The sequence below is a fragment of the Aspergillus puulaauensis genome, chromosome 2 (assembly GCF_016861865.1).
Source record: "Aspergillus puulaauensis MK2 DNA, chromosome 2, nearly complete sequence".
NCBI classification, from domain to species: Eukaryota; Fungi; Ascomycota; class Eurotiomycetes; order Eurotiales; family Aspergillaceae; genus Aspergillus; species Aspergillus puulaauensis.
Genome location: NC_054858.1, coordinates 3,599,427 through 3,621,120, shown reverse-complemented (window position 1 = coordinate 3,621,120; position 21,694 = coordinate 3,599,427). Strand labels below are relative to the sequence as shown.

Below are 21,694 nucleotides of genomic sequence, written 5' to 3'. Positions count from 1 at the left end.
CTTGACGGCCAACATGGCGGATTACAACTTTGGAGGCTCCGAGGAGGAGAACGCAGAGCTTAAGAAGCTAGAAACTGAGCTGGTATGATGCGATAACCTCTTAATGTGCTTGTGCCAGTTTGGAAGCTAATCAAGGTTCACCTCTAGCTCGATGATCCGGATAATTTCGAGAGCTGGGAACGACTTGTTCGTGGTGCAGAGGCTCTGGAGGGAGGTGTAAACCGAAACTCCAACCCGCAAGCGATCACCACGGTGCGCAACGCCTACGACCGGTTCCTCGCCAAATTCCCGTTATTGTTTGGATACTGGAAGAAATATGCCGACCTGGAATTCTCCATCACTGGAACTGAGGCGGCGGATATGGTATGTGTCTTACTACAGGAGTGACCCCCCTCCGACTATGCATTTTACTCACAGTTTATTTTAGGTGTACGAGCGAGGCATTGCGAGCATTTCTTCCTCCGTTGATCTATGGACCAACTACTGCACCTTCAAAGCGGAGACATCTCACGACACAGACATCATCAGAGAGTAAGTAGACTAGCGCTGGTTTCCTTTCCTTCCCTGTAACCACTACCGATACAGCACCGACGTGATCATGACGGGGCAAGATGCGCATGACGCAAAGCCCGTTGACAGCAGCTCCCTCAAGATGGGTGAGACGTCGCCTTTCCCAAACTCGGCTGGAGTTTACTTCTCACCCGTGGTGTTTTCAGGCTGTTTCCCTTCCCCGTAGAAAAAAAGAACTGCAATTTGAACATCAGCACCATTTTCCTTGCACCGACACCATGGCCCACGAATCCTGTTAGATGGTACTTATTCTGAGCTCGATGCAGAGCAGGGAAAGCAGCCTCTCCACAAACTGATCCTCCTAGTCGTTGAATTGTTTGGGCTCGCACGCACTGAAAGTTTTTAAATGCTCATGTTTGCCATCCTTGTCATTTCGCTCTCTCCTCCCTCCCACTCCCTCTCTTTCGTTTGCCGGCTCGGCCCGTTTGGAACAACGCTAACAGTCATGCTTTACAGGCTCTTTGAGCGCGGAGCGAACTGTGTCGGGTTAGATTTCCTGTCACACCCGTTCTGGGATAAATATATCGAGTACGAGGAACGAGTCGAGGCCTTTGACAAGATTTTCGGGATCCTAGGCCGCGTCATTGAGATTCCGATGCACCAGTATGCTCGCTACTTTGAGCGCTACAGACAGCTCGCGCAGATGCGTCCTTTGGCGGAGCTGGCATCTCACGATCTCTTGTCACAGTTCCGTGCTGAACTGGACGCCGCCGCAGGACAGGTTCCTCCTGGTGCAAAGGCTGATGCTGAAATCGAGCGCGACTTGCGTCTTCGTGTCGACAGTCATCATCTCGAAATTTTCTCCACGACACAGACCGAGACTACGAAACGCTGGACATACGAATCAGAAATAAAGCGCCCGTACTTCCATGTCACAGAACTGGACGAAGGCCAACTGGTCAACTGGAGAAAGTATCTCGACTTTGAAGAGACTGAAGGCTCCTACTCACGAACACAGTTCTTGTATGAACGATGCCTCGTGACGTGCGCGCATTACGATGAGTTCTGGCAGCGTTATGCTAGATGGATGTCTGCTCAGCCTGGGAAGGAAGAGGAAGTGCGCAACATCTACCAGCGCGCAAGCTATCTATATGTTCCAATCGCCAACCCAGCAACCCGCCTACAGTATGCCTACTTTGAAGAGATGTCTGGGCGAGTGAGTGTGGCCAAGGAAATCCATGAAGCTATTCTCATCAACATCCCCGACCACGTCGAAACAATTGTCTCGCTAGCCAATGTATGCCGTCGTCATGGGGGTCTTGATTCCGGCATCGAAGTGTACAAAACTCAATTGGATTCTCCACAAACGGACCTGAGCACCAAGGCCGCCCTTGTGGCTGAATGGGCTCGGTTACTGTGGAAGATCAAGGGCTCGGCCGAGGAGGCTCGCCAAGTTTTCCAGTCCAACCAGCAATTCTACTGGGGCAGCCAACCGTTCTGGAAGAGCTACCTCACATTCGAGCTGGACCAACCTACAAGCGCCGCAACAGAGGAAGCTCAATATGAGCGGATAAAGCAAGTGGTTGAGGATATCCGGTCGAAGAGCGCACTCTCGACAGACGTTGCCAAGGAGCTCGTTCAGATCTATATGGTGTACCTGCTTGAACGCGGTACCCAAGATGCTGCAAAGGAATACATGACACTTGACAGGGAAGTTCATGGTCCCGCGTCTGTCTGTAAGGCGAAAACTGGAGGCACAGAGCCAACTCCTCAAGCCGTACACCAGGATGCTACTCCCGTGACCCCCGCCGCTCCCGTCGTCCCCGTCGCTCCCGTTGCACCAGTCGCTGCTGCACCCCAAGCCAATCCGTACAACTACTACCAGCAACAGAGTCCCGTTAACGGCGGTTTCCCGAACCCCCAGGCTTGATACGACACCACAAATCCCGCAAGACATAGCAGCTATACCCGATCTATCACCGACACAATAGCATGAACGGATCTGTTCCCATCTAAGGTCTCTGGTTTGTCTTTGACCCTGTGTAGAACACCACTGTTTTCTTTTACCTTACGTTACGTCTTTTTTTGAACTATTCACCACCTTCCAGCGATTTCAATGCTCGAGCAGGGCGGTTCAGGTCTGTCTTATGCTGCTCCGAAAACGAGACAACGTGTGATTGGATTGGGTGGACATCGTCGGTTTGGACACTGTCTCCATTGTATTCTTATAACTAAGTAGCAGGCTCCTCACGATCTACCTCGTCAGTCGAGTGAGTTTTGAATGTAGAAATCTAATGATCACGTGATTGCGCTTCTGGTCTCTTTGCCACCCGTATAAATTGATGCCCTTCCGCCTTTCTTTTTGCCCCGATCGAGGCCTTGAGTTCTTTCATTGACAGGCCCTTGATTTCCCTGTTTACATTCTCCGTCACACACAGTAAAGATATGGGCGCTTCAACAGAATCATCATCTGCCTTTCCCCCCCCTCCTCCTCCTGAAGATGCCGGCGCTCCTCCTCCCCCTCCAGAATCCGGTGCTCCTCCGCCACCACCGGATGTATCTGCGCCTCCACCTCCGCCCGAAGACCTCCCCCCTCCTCCTCCTGAACCGCAAGTAAAGAAGAAGAAAGTGGGATGGGGCGCAAAGCGTCCGGCGTCGACGCCATTGAGTGTTGAAGAGCTAGTCCGGAAGAAGAGAGAGGCTGATGCCGCCGCAGCTAAGGTACGTTTCTTTCTTCCTCTCTATGTACACCATCATTTACGTGGCTAAAGTATTATCTGAAGAGGGGCTTGGTCGCTAACTACACGTGTGTTGCTATAGCCGAAATTCGTGTCTAAGGCGGAACGCGAACGACTCGCTTTAGAGAAGCGCGCAAAAGACGTCGACGCACAGCGACGGGTGAACAACAAGTCAAATGGAACACCTAACGGGCTGGATAATGGAATGGACTTGGATATGCCGTCTACGGGCTCCGAGACACCGAATGGAGATGCTAGGTCGATCCCTACTGGTCCACGCGCGATGAGGAACGGCGACGACCGGGCCCCGACTGGCCCAGCGACGATGCGTTCGAAGAACGAGTCTGCCCAATCGGGTGCTTCGAAGACAGAACGGAAGACGGGTAAGCAGCTGGATGATGAGGATGAGGCCGTCGCGCAAGCGGCTCTCATTAAGCAGAGGTATATGGGTGCAGACCAGACGTCGAATTTCTCAGCAAAGAAAAAACGAAAGCGGACGACAGACAGGAAATTCAATTTCGAGTGGAATGCAGAGGAGGATACCAGTGGTGATTATAACCCGCTGTATCAGCACCGACATGAGGCCAATTTCTTCGGACGCGGGCGTCTGGCTGGTTTTGGAGACGACGTGGCGGATTCGGTTGCGCAGAAGTATGCTCGGGCGTTGGAGGACCGTGATCACGAAGCGGGCAGTATTCGAGCAAGAGAGATTCTGGAGATGGAGCGGAGACGACGGGAAGACAGCACGCGGAACCAACTGGACAAGCACTGGAGCGAGAAGAAACTGGATCATATGCGCGAGAGAGACTGGCGTATCTTCAAGGAAGATTTCAACATTGCTACCAAGGGTGGAACAGTACCGAACCCCATGCGGTCATGGGATGAGTCCAACCTGCCGAATCGACTTATGGAGCTTGTTGACCGTGTTGGATACAAGGAGCCGACGCCTATTCAAAGAGCTGCTATTCCTATCGCTTTGCAGTCGCGCGATCTCATCGGTGTTGCCGTGACTGGTTCCGGTAAGACTGCAGCCTTCTTGCTCCCTCTTCTCGTTTATATTGCGGAGTTGCCCCGGATAGACGAGTTCGAGTGGCGGAAAAACGACGGTCCATATGCGATAGTTCTTGCACCCACCCGTGAATTGGCCCAGCAGATTGAGATTGAAGCCAAGAAATTCACGCAACCGCTGGGATTCAACGTTGTCAGTATTGTTGGTGGTCATTCGCTTGAGGAACAGGCATTCAGTCTACGAAATGGTGCCGAGATCATCATCGCCACGCCGGGTCGTCTGGTGGACTGCATTGAGCGTCGCATGTTGGTTCTTAGCCAGTGCTGCTACGTGATTATGGATGAAGCCGATCGTATGATCGATCTTGGCTTCGAGGAACCGGTCAACAAGATCCTCGATGCTCTCCCAGTTACCAACGAGAAGCCCGATTCGGAAGAAGCTGAGAATTCCGCCGTTATGAGCCGGCACCTCGGAGCAAAAGACCGTTATCGGCAGACGATGATGTATACAGCCACCATGCCTACAGCCGTAGAACGTATTGCGCGAAAGTACCTCCGACGACCAGCGATCGTCACAATTGGTGGTGTCGGTGAAGCTGTGGACACCGTCGAGCAGCGTGTTGAGATGATTGCCGGAGAAGACAAGCGGAAGAAGCGCCTGGGCGAGATTCTCTCATCAGGCGGTTTCCGGCCGCCCATTATCGTCTTCGTCAACATCAAGCGAAACTGTGACGCCATTGCCCGCGAAATCAAGCAATGGGGCTTCTCCTCCGTCACACTGCACGGAAGTAAAACGCAGGATCAGCGTGAAGCCGCCCTGGCTTCCGTGCGTAACGGCTCCACTGACGTCCTGGTCGCCACGGATCTGGCTGGTCGTGGTATCGATGTGCCAGACGTCAGTCTTGTTCTTAACTTCAACATGGCTACCTCGATTGAAAGCTACACCCATCGTATCGGTCGTACCGGTCGTGCCGGAAAGAGTGGTGTGGCTATTACATTCTTGGGTAATGAGGACAACGACGTCATGTATGGCTCCCCTTGCTTTTTGTCTCAACTTACGAATATGCTAACCTATCTAGGTATGATCTCAAGCAGATGCTCATCAAATCGCCCATCTCCCGGGTGCCGGAGGAACTGCGCAAGCACGAAGCCGCCCAATCGAAGCCCACGCGCGGCGTGGGAAAGAAGATCGAGGAGTCGTCCGGGTTTGGCGGTAAAGGCGGATGGTAAAGGACTTGATTTAGCTTGTAAAATTCTATTGAAGTTGCTTTATGCGCCAGGCAAGGCATTGGGAGATCAGTGTCATCCTAGCTTTTCGTTGTACTATAGAGTGGAATATTTAGGGCTGGCCAAATATAAACAAGGATCACCAACCGAATCGACATTACCCACAGGCCCGGGGCCAGACAGCATTACGGGGTCACTAGAACATCAGGCTAATAAGGGCGAACAGTCTGGAAGTGTGTCAGCTCTGGCATGGATGTTGCGCAGGCGCACGTTGCCGGTGGTGGTATCGATGTCCCTCCCAGCCACCCCCGCAGCGACTCTGACTCGCCCAGCCTCCCTCGCTTTCAGCCCGCCCATAACCTCATCTCGCAGGTCGACTCCATCTTTTTTTTTTTCTTACTTATTTGCATCGGCCATTTCCCCTGCATCGTTTTAAACCTCATTCTGTTCCTGATCTGATTCTCGTTCCTCGTGCGGCTGCGCGTGTGTTGAGCTTTGACTGATCACATCCCGCATCGCATCGCTGATCGTCTGGATCGACAATAAACACTCCAGTCTTTGTGAATCGACTCAATCGAGACTCACAGGTTATCGATCGCATTCCAGTGACATTCTTTCATCTCTTTCTCTCAACTCACATTCGCATTCATCGCATTCCTGCAGTGCGACTACAATTCTACACTTAAGCTCATCTCCACCAACATTCCCCTTCCCGGCCCCGCATTCTACAGCCCTATCTACACTGTGCAGTCTACACTGTAGACTCCAACCGCCAACATGATCGGAAGCATCTTCTTCATATTCAATCGCCTCACGGAGATAACCTTCCTCATTCCAATCATCGGAATGATGGTACGTCCCCTGACCCTCGGCCTTGCAACCCTAAAGACAGACCAGACACTAACCAGCAACACAGGCCTACTTCGTCGACGGCTACCTAAAAGCCAACATGATAACACCCCCATTCATCCTCGTCCTCTTCATCGTCTCCGTGATCGCCGTCTTCTGGTGCATCGACACTCTAATCCGGCACGCGACCACAAAGCGCTCCGCCTCATTCGTCTCCTTCGTCGACCTCCTCTTCTTCGGCGCCTTCATCGCAGGCGTATACCAGCTGCGCTTCATCGCAAGCGCCAACTGCGGCGACTGGGACGGTGGAAGCGTCTACAACGCACTCGGCCCATTCGGATTCCCTGGTCGGCAAATGAATAACCCGCTCGCGGACGACCTGAACAAGACATGTCGCATGCTGAAGGCTTGCTTTGCGATCGGGATCATGGAAGTCCTGTTCTTCTTCTGGACGGCGATTATCGCGCTTTGGATCTATCACCGGAATCCGGACCATGGGGTTGTGGTTAAGGAGACACATTCGAGGAGGCGAAGCCACAGTCATGGCAGTCGTAGGGGCCACAGCAGTCATGGTCATGGTCGGAGGCATAGTTCCTCGAGCCGCAGGCCGCATTATGTGGTTTGAGGCGTTTACCTAAGTAACTTAGATCATTACTTGGGTAAATGATGATTGGGGAGTGATAGCTCAACTTTTCTTTTATTTTCATCTTCTTTTTTTTTCTTGATGAGCTTGATGATTTGTTTTATGTTTATGATCATGATCTACGGACGGCCCTGCTATGACTACGATTGGCGAGATGAAATAATGGTTAAAAGGATGTTGGATGGCAGTTTATCCTATTTATTGTCCTAGTTTAGATGAAATATATTTGTCTCTCTATCAATCTTCATTGCAAGATATACTTCACCCCACCGCTCCTTCCTAATATATATGTATATTCCTGAATTCACAAGGCAGGTGCAATGGACATGAGCTAGCTTGGTCCTTCCTACCTTGGATTAATTAATACATAAGATGCCAAGGAGAAGATGGTTTTCGTCTGGGCCTGGCCCAATTGTAGGATCTTATATGCGAATGCATTACCGGCAACAGTATAACCCTTCCTCCATTCGCGGAGACTCACGTAAACCGGGGGGGACCGAAACTCAATTCGAGTTCTTCTAGGCGAGAGCGCCCGGGAAGAATGTCTTTATAAGACCTCTAGATATCGCTTTCCTTTAGATCCTTAGCAATTCATTCTGTTCCAAACGAAGCTCTCTGATTGGTTTAACCAGATATCCTATACTTCGTAGACATCGCTTCGTTACTAGAAGACTAGTAGAGATATCTTGTGAGCCTCAGCAGGATTGCCCGTGTCTCATACTCTGTCCGTAATCATCTGAAAGACACATGAAATTGTGCGCTCAACCCACGAATATCAAGCTCAGATAGGATGTGTATTGTGGAAGCTAGCTGCTAAGGTACACAAAGCCACATGAGCGTGGATCTGACGGCATTAGGATATCTCTGCATCTGGCATCAACGGGGCGTCTCAGGGAATCTACTGCAGTTCGGCTTCGATAATTCCCTTAGTTTGCCCATGAGGCAGCCAGAAGTTCTTGGCCACTAATCCGACTGACTGCAGAAGATCTATCCATCCCTGGCGAGTCCGTTCAATTCCTGGGCACCATGCCATGACAATTATATCGGTCAAGGTCTCCTTTTGTCCGGCATTTTGGTCGGGAATGACGTAATCCTCGATCAAGAGTTTGGAATATCCCTTCTCCATACTAGCGATAGTATGGTTCAAAATGGTCCGGCAATGGTCATCGGACCAGTCGTGCATGATGTGTTTGAAGTAGTATGCACGAGCCCCTACCGTATCTGTTAGATCATAGGCGAATGGAACAGAAGCTGAAGCATAACAAACCTTTGACAGGCTGAGGCTGGAAAAAGTCATGTTTGACTCGCTGAATGTCGCGGTCGAGGTGTTGAATGTCCTCAATAACCGAGGGCAAGTCCTCAAGTACAAGCCGTCCAGGTCCCAATGGGAATCTCTCCTTGAATTCGACAAGATCATGACCACGGCCCCCACCGACGTCAACAAGCAGCGGACGATCAGCCAACGCTCCATCCAGTAACTGCTTCTGAACGGGAAACCATTGAGCCCAGTGGGCAGTCTCGTCTCGACCGCCCTCCATGAAAGTATTGAAGCGGTCTAGTGCATCCGTGTTTTGAGCCAGCCAGTCCCAACAGGAACCAGTGGTATTATAGGCATGTTGGAATGGCCCATCCTTAGGATCCCCTGGATTTCTGTACCCGGACTTTTGTAGGAATTCTGGTGTCTTGTGAATGATTGGTAAAAAGTCGATGAAACTAAATAAACTGGTGTTAGGCCAGGCGAAGTCGAACAACCGAGGACACTTACAGAGAGTCCATTGTCCCAATCGTTTTCCTCTCCGTCATTTGCCTTGACAAGACAGTTGGCTGATATTGACCGGGATTCAGTTCACGGGCGAAACCGTTGCAAACAAGAACTCGCATGATGCGCTCTACCAAAATGCGATCAGTATTCGCAGCCAAGGCCAAGGCCAATGTGAATATGGGTATTACGTACCTACAAGCTGGATGTCGGCGCTTTTCTCTGCAGCCAGCTCTTTGCAGGTGACAAAAGATGTGGTTTGGGATAGCCGCGCGAAGACACCCAGGTCGTGGGCGGTCTTGACGGCCATGGGAACAGCAGGCTTTCGGTTCCTGACATTAGTGCTATATAGGTGAAATCACCGGTCTCTGGGCCATACCGAAGCGAACAGTTTGTAGACTGCATCTGCAGGGTTTTCAAGAGTTCGAAGGAGTCTTGTAGTACTTTCAATGGCGTCAAGCCGTGCCTGTTCAGTTTTGGCCGTTTGGTATGCACCAATTGATTCCACGGTTTTCGTAGTCAGGCTAGAAAGATCGTAAGGTTCCTGGATCGTCATGGTGAATGTGAGGGTTCTAATCAAGGAATTTTGCAACAACTCATCCGCGATAGTTTTCTGAGCCCGAAAAGTCGAAGTGCGGGGCCCTCCTGGCAGTTTGGCAGAATTAAGGATATATTTCCTGGCGACAAAAAAAAGGTGGGTGCAGCAATCATCATCATCATCATGCAGAGCGAATGTTTCAATACCTGGTGATTAATTATGATTACAATACCCCCTCCAAAAAATTGCCTGCATGTTGCCTGCATTTTGTGGAGCTACTCGAATCGATAGTCGGTGCCACCAAGACTGGGCACGAGTGCATTGGATCATACGTCATATCTCCTTGGATCTGCGAACAGCAAGACCCATGTCTCGTCTGGAAATGGCGGTATGCAAGAGCCGGGCCTGTGGGCGAGATCCAGATCCAAGCTGGGATTCAAACAGGCGCCCACAGGATGCTGACGTGGACTCCGTATATGCAGAGGAAATCGAACTGGATGGGCGTATTCGCGAGGACATTCTTCAAATTGAATGGTGGAAAAAGCACTCATGATAACATGAAGAAACCAAGAGGATTGATACATATCAGAGTTATAGAATTACCTCTTCAAGCTCCCTTCGCTAGCAATCAATACCAGGGATAGTCCAAATATCAACCAACTAGACAAATAACGAGTTCAAAGCGTCCTGGGCGAACAGAAAGGAAACAAGCAGCCTAATAACCTCAATTTACTGCTAAAAGCTCAGCGTATAGTTAGCCTGCATAAATAGCTTGATAGCAGGACAATGGGATTTTTAGGCGCCTGAAAAGTCCAGCCTAGCCAGGAAAATTTCTCTAATCGGCTCTTTAAAAATGATTCTCTCACAGGCCCAGGTATTAAACACTAGTAATCCCTCAGAAACACAAAAGCGATAAGTCACAATTCACAGGTGGGAGCTCAAGAGGACTGGGGTGATATTCAAGGTACAGCAGCCACTGCAAGCCAATCACTGCGGACCCACATTGTCACCGCCGGCCACTCTTCAGGAATCAAGTTCAAGTTTAACGGACAGAGATCTATCTTAGTCGTCGCGGAGTTGGTTACAGGGCAGATGGTCTCTGCTGAATCGTTGTCGAGAACCTCCCCTGCCGTGGTGAAGAAGGAGTGGCCGATGTCGATGTAGGAGGAGGGGTGTATCGCGCTGGTTTTACGAAGAGGGGCGGTCCAGGCTGGCAACTGAGCCTACATACCAACCAAAGTATGCAGAGAGAGATCGTCCAAAGTGTGCATATGGAGGAAAAGCTGACCAAACCAAGGCCCCAGATCTCAGCCAGCCACCGTGACACAGAGAACTGAACTCGTGCCTGGTGACTTCCACAAATGGTGCTTCAGCTTCTGTAACCGCGATGTTAGCGGGTCTTCACCGTCTCAAAGAATGCAAGTGGGCTGGAGGTTCACTTCCTATTTCTATTGAACTGTTTTTAGTCATCTATACAACCGACCCGACAGATACCAACACCCATATTCTTTATTACTGTATTTAATCGGCTAACGCAGCCTCAAAGCAAGGCAAAGCATGCGCATTGGCGCTATAATCCTGAGCAGGCAACTGTCCATTGGATCATCTATCAATGCACTGCCAGTTGTTGCGACAGGCGCTTGTTGATATGTGGCTGTCAGCGGGAGGATATCCAGTTTCGTCCCATGCACTGGTACCATTTGCGTGTAATATACCCAAGTAGCAACCACATTAATACCACTAGACCTTTTTTTATTTTTATTTTTATTCTTTTTCTTTTCTTTCTTTTTTTTCTTTAGAGAAAAGCAGCACCCGGGTCAGAAATCGTTGTTCTGAGCTTCCGCACGCCAGCATGTCTCCCAGCCAGCCAGGCATCCCATTGAAGATAAATGTCATCGGGGCCGGTATAGCCGGTCTCTCATCAGCCATAGCACTCGCCGACATAAACCCCAACCACCGGATCACGGTTCTCGAATCTAACCCCTTCCTCAGCGAGTTCGGTGCCGGACTGCAACTCTTTCCCAACAGCACCCGCATCCTTGACAAATGGGGCCTAACACCATCCTTGGAGAAAGTCGCCTGCAATTCTTCCCACATGTCCATCCGTCGCTGGAGAGATAACACCGAGCTATCCGTCAACTTGAACAACCCTACCACCACATGGCTCTACGGCTGGCCCCAGTGCCAGATCTACCGACCAGACCTACAGCAAATCCTCTTCGGACGGTTAAAGCAGCAACAGAACGTGTCTGTTTCATTCGGCAAGTCAGTTGTATCCGTGGATCATGAAACTGGTACTGTCCGCACGGCTGATGGCGAGGTTTTCGAGGCGGATCTCACAGTCGCAGGAGATGGGATCTGGTCCCGGGCCAGACGATGCCTGCCGGCGTCAAAGGACATCACCCCCACACCGTATCAGGAACATCACTACCGCGCTGTGATTCCGCGGTCACGGATGCTCTCCAATCCCGTGACGGCGCCGCTCATGTCTTCGACCGAGACGAAATCGTGGGTCGGGCCGGGCATATTCGTGTTGGGGTACGCGGTCGCCTCGAACGAGCTATATAACCTTGTTATTGGGGTCCCGCGGCCGAGTGACGGGGTGCCTCTGGGCAGGTGGAATCACCCTGCCGATCTTGACACGATGCGTGGGCTCGTGTCGGAGTGGTGCGAGGAAGTGCGCGCCTTGGCTTCTCTCGTTGAAGACGGGGAGTGTGTCTCCTGGACCTTGGGTGAGGTCGGCCCGATCCCCAGCTATGTCAGTACATCTGGAAGAGTCGCCCTGGTTGGGGATGCGGCGCATGCCCTCCTTCCTCATGCTGCACAGGGGGCGGGAATGGCGATGGAGGATACCGCAAGTCTGGCAGAGTTTGTGGGGCAGCTGAGGTGTACAGAGGATCTGGCCAAGGTGATGCATACATGGAGCCGGTTCCGACAGGCTCGCGTAGAGCATTTACGTAGCATCAGCCAGGGGAACGCCGTTGATATGACCCTTCCGGACGGCGAACGTCAAATTGCTCGAGATATGAAATGGAAGGCTATCCGCGATAAGCATCGGGCGCAGTTGGCCGAGCTTGTGCATGAGAAGCTTAAAGAGAAGATCCTCCAGGACAGAGCGGCACCTGATCCAAATTGTAAAAGCACGTTTGAGCCAGGAGGAAGAATGTGGATCAATGGGTTTGATGTGAGTGAGGAGAGTAGGAGGTTCTGTCACGAACATTTGAGTCTGAGCGCCTCAGGCGGCTTAGGAAATGAGCGCCTGCTGTCCTCCTGATATTTTCGGACCATGTCATTAAATAATTCAAAAGCTGCGAAACACATACGAGTTATAGTTAACCTGTGCCGCCCTTTCCAATATATATCCAAAATAAAGTATGCTGATCGACGCCTCAGCAGACCTAGACTCTCATATTAAATGGTTTGCAAGATATAAACAAACTAAAATACATTCAATAACCAAGAAGCATCACTTTTGTTTATTTGTATAACCTGTCACATGATGACATCATCCATCATCCCCCTCACTCCCCTCATAACAAAGACCCCTCTCTCTTTATACAATCCACATTCTCATCCCAATCTAACAATCCACCAAAATACAAGCTCCTCACTAACAAACCAACCAATCTATAACTCTACAAGATCCAGAATAACTCTAAGTCTCAAACTAAACCCCAAGTCCAACTAAACCAAAATGTCCGACCCAATCCCCTCCGCAGCCCCCACCGAACCCACAACCTCCACTTCCGCCGAAGACCGCAAAGCCGCCGCGGCGTTGTCCTCGCTCAACACCACTGAAATCACATCCGAGCCCGCTGCGGCTTCCGGCGCAAAACAACCGTCCTCGGCAGACCAGGAGGCCCTGGGGAAGGCGATGAATAGGCTGGAGATTGCGGCGGGGGGACACCAGAAGGGATCGGCGAAGGCTGCGGGGAAGAGTGAGGGTGTTGGCGTGGAGGTTGGTAAGAAGGCTGCGCCTGCGGTGAAGATTGCGGGGGAGGATGTTAGTTTGTTGGTATGTTATATACATATACCCCTCCCTAGTCTGTGGGGTTTATAGATGCTGATGTTGGATATGCAGGTGAACGAGCTGGATCTGAATAAAGTCAAAGCGACGGAGCTTCTGAGGGCGAATGAGGGGGATGCGAAGAAGGCCATTCGGGCCTTTATAAGGTCTCCTCCTACCTTATCTGCTGCTGCAGTGTGATTGGAAAGCAGAGACAGGTTGTAGCTTGTTTTGGGACACTGGAGTGGTGCTAAGGGGTTTGCATTTGGCGTTTACCTTGGGACTGGGTTTACGGTAAATTAATAAATAGAAGTTCTGTATTGACTCTATTAGCAAAAGAAATCTAAATAGGTCTTTCGTAAATCATATCATATCTCGCGTAAACAGCTCATCACATCGCAATATTATGTGTTGTATGTTCAAGTTCAGTTCATATCCAAGATCGCATAAACGGACGTGTCGTAAATACCACCATCCTTGCAAGCCACGAGCGGCTCACCTCACCTCACCTACTCTCCTGTGTTGCCTCAATCTCCTCCTGCTCACGATATTTCTTCCTATCAATCCCTTTCCCCTCATAAATGGTCCCAAGCAGGAACCAGCCCAGGAGTGCTTCCAGCGCCAACGCCCACCAGACACCACCGACAAGGTTATACTCCAGCCCGAGACCCAATCCCCAACCGGCCAAAAGCGGGCCTAGAGTGCGCGCGGCACTCGAGATACTCTGTGCAACACCATGGACTGTCCCGAGGATAGACGGATCCGTGACGGAGTTGTTAACTAGGATCACAGACGCGGGCAGCGCGAACGTCCGCGAGACAACCTGCAGCCCGACGACAACCGTGAAGGCAGGCCAAACGAGCCACGGGAAATTGGGGATGATGACGAGGAATGGCATTAGCGCGTACGAGAGGGGCGAAAAAGGGAGGAATGTGCGGAAGGACGTCAGTGTTCCTAGACGAGATTGAATGCGCGGGTATATGAATATTTGAAGTGGGAGGCCGATAAAACCAATAATCGCCGTCGCGAGACCGACCCTAGAAGACGGAAGGCCGAGGCCGCCGCCGAAACGGAAGAAGCCTTGGTTGCTTCCCTCCGGCGCGCGAGGGTTGGGGAGGAAGATGAAGGTCAGGGAGTTGAATGCGCTTGTGTGGAAGGCGAGGAGGAATTGGACGAGAAGGGTCAAGAGAACATTGGTTGTCCAGATTTGCCGGAAGCCGGGGCGTTTCTGGCGGTGTTGCATCCGCGCGCGGATAGGGCTTGAGGGGGCCGATATGCTGGCTATGCTCTCGTCGAGGTATAGAGATGTGTCGTCCGGATAGTCCGATATAGGGCGGTAATGGCGGTATCGTCGGCGTCGAAATACCCTTGCGATCCGACGTCCCAGTTTCCGACCCCAATCGCTTCTGTACCGTGCAACTTCGTGGGTCTGCAGGTACAGATTAGCAAGGTCGATTCAGCTGCAGATACGGGGGGTCATACCTCGTCAAGCCCAAAAAGCACCGTTACCCACGACGTGAAAATGAAAATAGCGCTGATCAAGTTCGGAAGCGCGAACGGCCAGCGTTCCATCCACCACACCCCATCTTCACCCCCAAAGATCGAACCAGGTCCAAAAAGCTGCGGATAGTTCTTGCGCGGATCCGCCAACATCCCACCAAGAACTGGACCGATAATGACACCAATATTGAAACACATTGGCAATAGCAGGAACGCCCGAGATTGGTATCTGGGCTTTTTATAAGCACAAGGCAGACCAGACGGAGCACAGACGGACTGGGGGCGAACTCACTTCTTCTCCTCAATAATCTCCGAAATCATAGTCCTCATAACCCCAACATTACTATTCAACGCACCACCCAACGTTCGAAAAACAGCCGCGGCCGCAAAGGACCTCGAAAACCCAAATCCAAGACAAGAGATACAAGTGCCCGACAACCCAATCAGCAACACGCGCTTCCGACCCATAAACTCCGAATCAGCAAGTCGACCCCATAGTATCGCCGTCAAAAATTGCGCACCCGTAAAACTACCCTGCAGAATCCCGGCCTGCGTCGCGATGGTCGATCCCGGCAGCGACGGATCGAAAGATCGCAGCTGGTAGAACAGATACGCCTGCAGAGACGTCTGGGTGAGAGGCTCCGACAACCGCGCGATTGTGAGGATCGCGAGTTGGCTTTTGTTCGGGAGCGAGGACCATGTTACTGGTTTTTCGCTCGGCGCTTCGATGGGGTCATCCTCGTCGCTGGTGTCGCCTGACCATGGTTCGTCGTCGGTTATGGGCGCCGGCTCGAGCAGGCGGAGGTGAGGGGTGCTGCTGTTGTGGATGACGGTTCGGACGCTTCGAGCATCATCGTCAGAGTCGCCGTAGAGGGCGTTTTGAGAGGAATGGTTGCTGGCGAAGAAATTCGAGGTCGTGAAAGAATCTACATGGTCTCCGCGGTCAAGGTTCGAATTATGCTGGTGGCTAGCACCCATCAAAGTTTATATTTAGAGACGTGTAAAACGAGTTTTTTAGAGAAATCTAAATTGATAAATTCTAGAGGTGAGGTGAAAGAAGCAAAGAAAGAGTAGAGAAAGCGGGCGGCAAAATTGGAGAAATAAAGAACTGGGATGGAATCAGAGCGGATATCGGCTCCGATTAGATGCCAGGTGAATTGCAGCGCTAAACCGGGTTGGGAGATCAAGTCAACGCCGTTGAGGACCTAACAAGATAGCCAAAGGGTAACAATCTATTATTGTGGAATATTGGGTACGATGATGCAGCATTGCAGAGGAAGAACCAAAATCAATTGGATAACTGATGCTCAATGGTGCTACTTTGGGACAAACTGACGCCATCGCACGCTTCCTTAAGTCCATGCGAGATACCAAAAACAAATGCAAAGTACAGCCCAAACACCGTCCATGAAAACAAATAATAAAACAAACAAGAAACAAATAAGTGACCATACTCCAATAGCTCAACAGCATAGCAAGGCTACGTATTCGACAGAACGCACCAAACAATATCTAGTTATGCCGACTTCCTCCGGTCATCTCCGCTGTGCTTTCAATCCCTTCCCATGGGAGTTCTGAATCATCATCGTCTACATCGTACTCTGTTCCGTCCTTTCGAGAAGATTTGTCGGTCGTGCCGGTAACATCGCCCATTTTGGGGTTGGCGTCAATGCCGATGGATTGAAGCGTCACCTCGATCTCTTGCTCGGTCATTTCCTGCCTGCGATGTCTCTGGTCCTCAAGGACGTCATAAAGTGCGTATATTTGATCGGCCTTCATATCGATGTCTTTCAGCAGCTTCTCAATCTTCTCGCCAAGGGCCTTTCTCTGGCGTTTGCTAATAGACGCATCCATCTTATTGTACGCGCTTTGGTAGGAGATGAGCTGCATTCGCAAATGCGACAACTCATCTTCTAACGCCTTGAGTACGGTAGCAAGGGCCACTGCTGGCGACTGTGCAGGTCGCAGGGTGGGTTCTTCATTGTAGACAGATGGCTCTGGCATTCGCTCGGAGACTGGGGTGGGTTTGGGGATCTTGACAGCGTCGTTGGTGTGCTCGCAACCCTCTCCGGGAATGGACTGTTTGCATACGGTACAATTCTTTCCATTATGCTGTGTGGCCCGGTTGAGTACTCGCTGGGTCGACTCGGGGAGCTTGGTGAGGTTCTCAGGCAAGTCAGCGTGTCGGAGTGTGATGTCGGGTAGGATGAAAGCAGATGTCATTTCCTCGGCAATCCGGCGCCGTCGTCGCTGAGCTACAGACGCGGTCGAATGGTCCGAGTGTCGTCTTGGGCGTTCAGCGGGGATTGACAGGTGGCTGTCCCCTTCCGGTAGGGTGACCCTTGAGGTGGCAGTCACATCACCAAGAGCGGAAGCAGGTCGAGGTATCGGGGCTTTTGTCTCCTTCATTGAAGACTTCCGAGGAGCAGGCTTTAGTGCACTCTGACGAGTTAGATTGTCAGTCTCACCCACAGTGTGTTCAGTAGCCGGGTTCGATTGACGACGTTTGCGGGCCAGCCGTTCCTCTTCAAGCGTCTTTCTTAGCTGCGCAATCTCACGTTCCTAAACACGCAAACCGTTAAAACATAAGCCTTGTCATATAGTTTACGGCACTTACATCGATGAAGCTCAACAAAGTTATGTCCTGCTCTGTGGCGGATGACTTGCGAGTGTGTCCGGTTGCCTCAGCAGTTGTGTCGACCGGGTCAGTAACCTCGACTTCTTCCACCACAACCCTCTTGACACGTTTTCCGCTGCTCGACTGCCTCCTGCCTTGGGAGCTGGTTGCCCGAGGTCGTGTGCTCTTCTGCTTCTTCGAGCCAGATGATTCTCTTACCCGTGGCAGTTCGATCGAGAATAGAGCGTCATCAGCACGTTCCCTCTCCAGACGAGAAATTTCTCTATCAACTTGGTTCGAGACTCTAGACTTGGAATCCTCCTTGCGGCCACTCTTTGACTTCGAACGCGTACTTTTAGCGGTGGCGTCCTTGGTGGTGCTTTGTCGGGTACTGAGTTGGCTATCTTCTGCACTGGCATCGCTGGCGGTGCTTTGCTCAGACTGTGCGGTGTCCTCTTGTTTCCGTGATCCGGCCGGGAAGAGCTGGGCAAACCGAGCCTTAAGCTCTGTGAGCTCCTGCTGCAGGGCTTCGTTTTCACTCTTTAGATCTTGAGACTCCAGATAAGCCACGCCGAGTTGAGAGACGGCCATATCACGCTCCTTGTTCAGCTTCTTCAATGCCGCCTCTTGTATGTCGGTCTTGCGCTCAAGAAGATCCACCTTGTTTTGAAGTGCCAAGTTTGTCGACTCCAATTCTAGAACATGGTTAGCCTTGAGAATTTAGACTCCGGGCAAAAAAGTCTTACTCTGATTTTCGTTGATCAATCGATCCTTTTTGTAGTCGTTCTGTTCGAGCTCGTAGCGCTTACCACGGGACTTGCCTCCTTTCAGGAAGTTATTTTCCTGGCGCAAGTCTTCCATCTTCTTTTCAGTATCGCCCTTGACCCTTTCGAGCTCAGAGACCTTGTCCTGGAGGAGTCTCAAAGACACAAATAAGGCCTTCTCGTCTTCTGGAATTGGAAGTGCATCAAGAGGCATATGTTCACGGCTCAAGGAAGCATTTGTGGTATCGACTGGAGGTGAGACAAACCGCGTGGTCCGTGTTTTCGGCTGTCGCGTATACACCGGGGTTCCATCTTCATAAACCCCCGAGACAAGATCCGAGAGGTTAGGCAAGTCGGGCAGGAGAAAGGATTGTTGAGTGCCTGTATCGCCTCCAACATTGGCGGATGCACGTGCCTTGCCCCGGCGGGCGTCTTTCCCATATGCTTCATGGGACGCCCGTTCAACGGCATCGGCAATCTGATGGGATAGATTCACGTTTCCAAACCGAGTGGGACGTGCAGTGCTGGTCTTAGCCGGTGATGGACGTTCATCTTCAAGAAAAGAACCTTCATATGAATCGCGAACCTTGTCGTGGATCTCAGACAAAGTTCGTCGTTCTTTTCGACTGGGCTTTGGCGGATTGGGATCGATATTTTCCTTGTGAGCGAGACTCGCCTGTCTCAGCTGCGCATCCTTTCGGAGATTCTCGCTAACCGCACGTCGAGACGTATTGCGAACGGCTGATTTCTGGGGCGTGGGAACGTCGAGTCTGACAGCGGGGGAGGAGGAGCGGACGCTGTTTTCCATGCTCATCCATGAATTCCGAGAGTCATCTAGCCGGCGAGGGGGGTTGGACGGGCCTCGGCCTGCCTCAATAGAGATATCGTCGTCGATGTCGTTGTCGTCTTCCTCCTCGGATGTTCCTATCGGCGAGAAGTTGGGAAGATATTGTTCGAATGTGGAGGTGTTGAAGACGTAATCTGGTTCATCTTCTTCGTCGACCTGTGGCAGCTTCCTTGACGCGCCGTTCATCTTGGGAAGTCGTGGGCTCTCGTCAAATTCTCTGGTTGATGCAATTGCTTCGTGTTCTGGGTCGAAATCGGACCCAAAAGACGCGAAGCTGTTGGCTGTGTGTTCCCGCGACATAGTAAATGACGCGACGGATTCTTCTCGAAAGGATACTCGAGAGACTGAAGCTCAAGGTAGGAAAACCCCGCTTCTGATCTCGAGGCGTTAAGATGTATCTGCCTCTATGATACGGATTGCGTGAAATAAAACAACGCGTCGGGCGGATTCCGATCATCGAAACAATAGTAAATGGGGAGGCTGGGTTTGTTTACCCCGTGCCAAACTAGTCTCACCGCCTTTATGCCACATGTGGGAAATGTGCCAAGAAATAGGCCGCTGAACAATAGTTGGCACTGATGTCGCTCAATATTCAGGGTAAGCATTAAAAAAAAATTTCTTCTAATAAACAGAGTTAAATTATATATACAGCCGAGTTCACTAAAGAATAGCCCGTCTTCCCACTTTACCAGTGCCACCACCCAAACGCCTTGCTAGGTACATCATGAAATGCAATTTGTAGACAGAGAATGTAATAAAGAATGTTATGGTCGTAGCATGTCATACTCGTAATAAGGCGTTCATATTCTATGCTGATCTCCCCGCAGCTGGTGCGTCGTTATCACTTTGCGCGGATGGTTCAGCAGGAGGTTCCCGGGGCCGAATATCTTGAGCTGAATGCGTAGTATCCTGTGAAGAAGAAGAATCGGCAGCAGGCGTGTGCACACGTTCTTCTCCCTGCTGTGCTATTGGAATTGTGGGGGGATCGTTGTCAATCGGGCTTACCACGTCGATCTGGATCGTAGGTAGCGGAGTCAGTTCCCGTAGTCGAGGCGGACCATCGGAATTCGGCTGTGATGTTGAAGGATCATAGGGGGGAGCATCCCCCCAATCTAGATTTTCATAGTCCGGAGGCGGAATGTTTCGTGCTCCAACATCCCCATCTTCAAACGCCTCGTTTGAATGATTGACTGAACGCAGGGAAGCACCGTGAGAATGTACAGGAGTCAAGCTCTCGCTGTCAGAGCCGGCCGCGGAGGAATAGGATTCACCGCGAGAGTGTACGCTCATAAGGCCAGACGAGCGGTCGGGGCCATCCGCACTCATGGCAGCGACATCGTTCAAAAGGGGTCGGGAGTCGGACTCGTGCGAACCAGCCCGGAGGCGGGAACCGTCGTGCCGAACATAACCTACATCAGCGTAGCTGACGCTTGAGATTCGCCGGTCACGACCGCGACTTTGAGCCTCTGCCAACGCAGTGGCCGCCGTGCCCGAAGCTCCTCCATTGACGGAGTCCCGACTGTTGGCTCGTGCTCGGCTTGCCGTTCGAAGCTGTTCAAGACGGAGAATGTCGCCTCGTTCACGAGCTTCACGGCGCTCGCGGCGTCGAGTTTCGCGATCAGCAATCTCTTGCCGTCGCTGAAGACGAATCTGGTAGAGGGATTCCATCATCTCTTCTCGCCGATCCTCTTCTTCTTCTCCTGTCTCCGGGAATTCCACCACCATGTCCATTCCGCCACGTTCTCCCTCTCGGGCGATGACTTGTTCGGTGGGTTTTGGACTTGAGGAATAGGCAGGCAACGAGATGATTGAACGAATCGAGGTATCGCGACGAATTCCGGCGCTAGGGTCGGTCCGTGAGGGTTCCTCGGCGGCTTGAGGGGCTACGGTAACACCGGCGGCTCGATTTGACGATGAGCCACCCGGAACCTGCCCGTATGTACTCCCAACATTCCATCTTATCCACCTATCTTTGAGAAATTTTCCCGGTATGTACTTTGGGCGACAGTTCATTCGTCGGAGAGAGCGCAGGACAAAGTAGACGACGACAAGAAAGGCTATAACGAATGCCACAATGGCAGCAACCTGCCTCGAAATGTTAGCTACTAAAAACGCTCAAAGAACAACCAAGAGAAATGATGACTTACGATGATAACCGCATTGTTGTTTTTGCCTCCTGAACTATCTTGCGAAGAGTTGTCGTTCCTGTCTGATTTATCAGTTGGAGAATCGGGAGATTGACGTGGCTCGAGCTGCCGAAGCTGAATTGGAATCAGCATGCTGAGATAATGGGCAGAGAAAGAGCGATAGCCCGATAATGCTCAGTTCAATGCATATAGGACGGTTGGTGAAGTCGAAAAACCGCCGGAAAAAAAAATATGTGAAAATAGAACCAGGCTTTGCTCGTTGACCAGACCCAGACAGAAGAAGGCGGACTCGAGCGGAAAGAGTACGGAGTCGGCGGCTGGTTGAGACCTGGTGGTCGGTGTGGGTCGGTTTGGTGCTGAGGGTGATAATTATGAAACAAAGGCAGTGGGTGTTATACGTTTACGAAGGATAAGAAGAAGAATCAACGAGGAAGCGAGAAAACCAGGAACTGCCCTGACAGATTCATTCGATGGAGTCTCCGAAAAGGAGAGAAGACAGAGAGGAGGAGCATGTCGAAGAAGGCTGCAACGAAAAGGAGCC

The 21,694-nt window shown here is 51.3% G+C and overlaps 9 protein-coding genes across 9 annotated transcripts; 5 read left to right on the top strand and 4 right to left on the bottom strand.

Annotated features, from left to right (window-relative positions):
• Nucleotides 1-13: 13 nt before the first annotated feature.
• APUU_21483A (putative mRNA splicing protein (Prp39)) lies at nucleotides 14-2,440 on the top strand (the record flags this gene model as incomplete). The annotated part of the gene is made up of 4 exons (XM_041700239.1): nucleotides 14-82; nucleotides 148-363; nucleotides 428-531; nucleotides 1,027-2,440. The coding sequence occupies 4 exons, from the start codon at nucleotides 14-16 to the stop codon at nucleotides 2,438-2,440; spliced, it is 1,803 nt and encodes a 600-aa protein (XP_041553245.1).
• Nucleotides 2,441-2,955: 515 nt separating this feature from the next.
• On the top strand, nucleotides 2,956-5,486 carry prp28 (mRNA splicing protein PRP28; the record flags this gene model as incomplete). The annotated part of the gene is made up of 3 exons (XM_041700238.1): nucleotides 2,956-3,231; nucleotides 3,331-5,282; nucleotides 5,336-5,486. 3 exons carry the CDS (start codon nucleotides 2,956-2,958, stop codon nucleotides 5,484-5,486), a joined length of 2,379 nt encoding a protein of 792 aa, XP_041553244.1.
• Nucleotides 5,487-6,260: 774 nt separating this feature from the next.
• Nucleotides 6,261-6,957, top strand: APUU_21481A (uncharacterized protein; the record flags this gene model as incomplete). The annotated part of the gene is made up of 2 exons (XM_041700237.1): nucleotides 6,261-6,335; nucleotides 6,400-6,957. The coding sequence occupies 2 exons, from the start codon at nucleotides 6,261-6,263 to the stop codon at nucleotides 6,955-6,957; spliced, it is 633 nt and encodes a 210-aa protein (XP_041553243.1).
• A 916-nt stretch (nucleotides 6,958-7,873) lies between these two features.
• Nucleotides 7,874-9,290, bottom strand: APUU_21480S (uncharacterized protein; the record flags this gene model as incomplete). Its single annotated transcript, XM_041700236.1, has 5 exons — nucleotides 7,874-8,187; nucleotides 8,243-8,688; nucleotides 8,741-8,864; nucleotides 8,930-9,056; nucleotides 9,114-9,290. 5 exons carry the CDS (start codon nucleotides 9,288-9,290, stop codon nucleotides 7,874-7,876), a joined length of 1,188 nt encoding a protein of 395 aa, XP_041553242.1.
• A 1,834-nt stretch (nucleotides 9,291-11,124) lies between these two features.
• APUU_21479A (FAD-dependent oxidoreductase) lies at nucleotides 11,125-12,546 on the top strand (the record flags this gene model as incomplete). The annotated part of the gene is made up of 1 exon (XM_041700235.1): nucleotides 11,125-12,546. One exon carries the CDS (start codon nucleotides 11,125-11,127, stop codon nucleotides 12,544-12,546), a length of 1,422 nt encoding a protein of 473 aa, XP_041553241.1.
• Nucleotides 12,547-12,966: 420 nt separating this feature from the next.
• APUU_21478A (huntingtin-interacting protein K) lies at nucleotides 12,967-13,479 on the top strand (the record flags this gene model as incomplete). Its single annotated transcript, XM_041700234.1, has 2 exons — nucleotides 12,967-13,287; nucleotides 13,354-13,479. 2 exons carry the CDS (start codon nucleotides 12,967-12,969, stop codon nucleotides 13,477-13,479), a joined length of 447 nt encoding a protein of 148 aa, XP_041553240.1.
• A 304-nt stretch (nucleotides 13,480-13,783) lies between these two features.
• Nucleotides 13,784-15,756, bottom strand: APUU_21477S (putative MFS multidrug transporter; the record flags this gene model as incomplete). Its single annotated transcript, XM_041700233.1, has 3 exons — nucleotides 13,784-14,707; nucleotides 14,761-15,007; nucleotides 15,071-15,756. The coding sequence occupies 3 exons, from the start codon at nucleotides 15,754-15,756 to the stop codon at nucleotides 13,784-13,786; spliced, it is 1,857 nt and encodes a 618-aa protein (XP_041553239.1).
• Nucleotides 15,757-16,290: 534 nt separating this feature from the next.
• Nucleotides 16,291-19,306, bottom strand: APUU_21476S (uncharacterized protein; the record flags this gene model as incomplete). The annotated part of the gene is made up of 3 exons (XM_041700232.1): nucleotides 16,291-17,340; nucleotides 17,396-18,090; nucleotides 18,142-19,306. The coding sequence occupies 3 exons, from the start codon at nucleotides 19,304-19,306 to the stop codon at nucleotides 16,291-16,293; spliced, it is 2,910 nt and encodes a 969-aa protein (XP_041553238.1).
• A 507-nt stretch (nucleotides 19,307-19,813) lies between these two features.
• APUU_21475S (uncharacterized protein) lies at nucleotides 19,814-21,285 on the bottom strand (the record flags this gene model as incomplete). Its single annotated transcript, XM_041700231.1, has 2 exons — nucleotides 19,814-21,091; nucleotides 21,154-21,285. 2 exons carry the CDS (start codon nucleotides 21,283-21,285, stop codon nucleotides 19,814-19,816), a joined length of 1,410 nt encoding a protein of 469 aa, XP_041553237.1.
• Nucleotides 21,286-21,694: the final 409 nt, after the last annotated feature.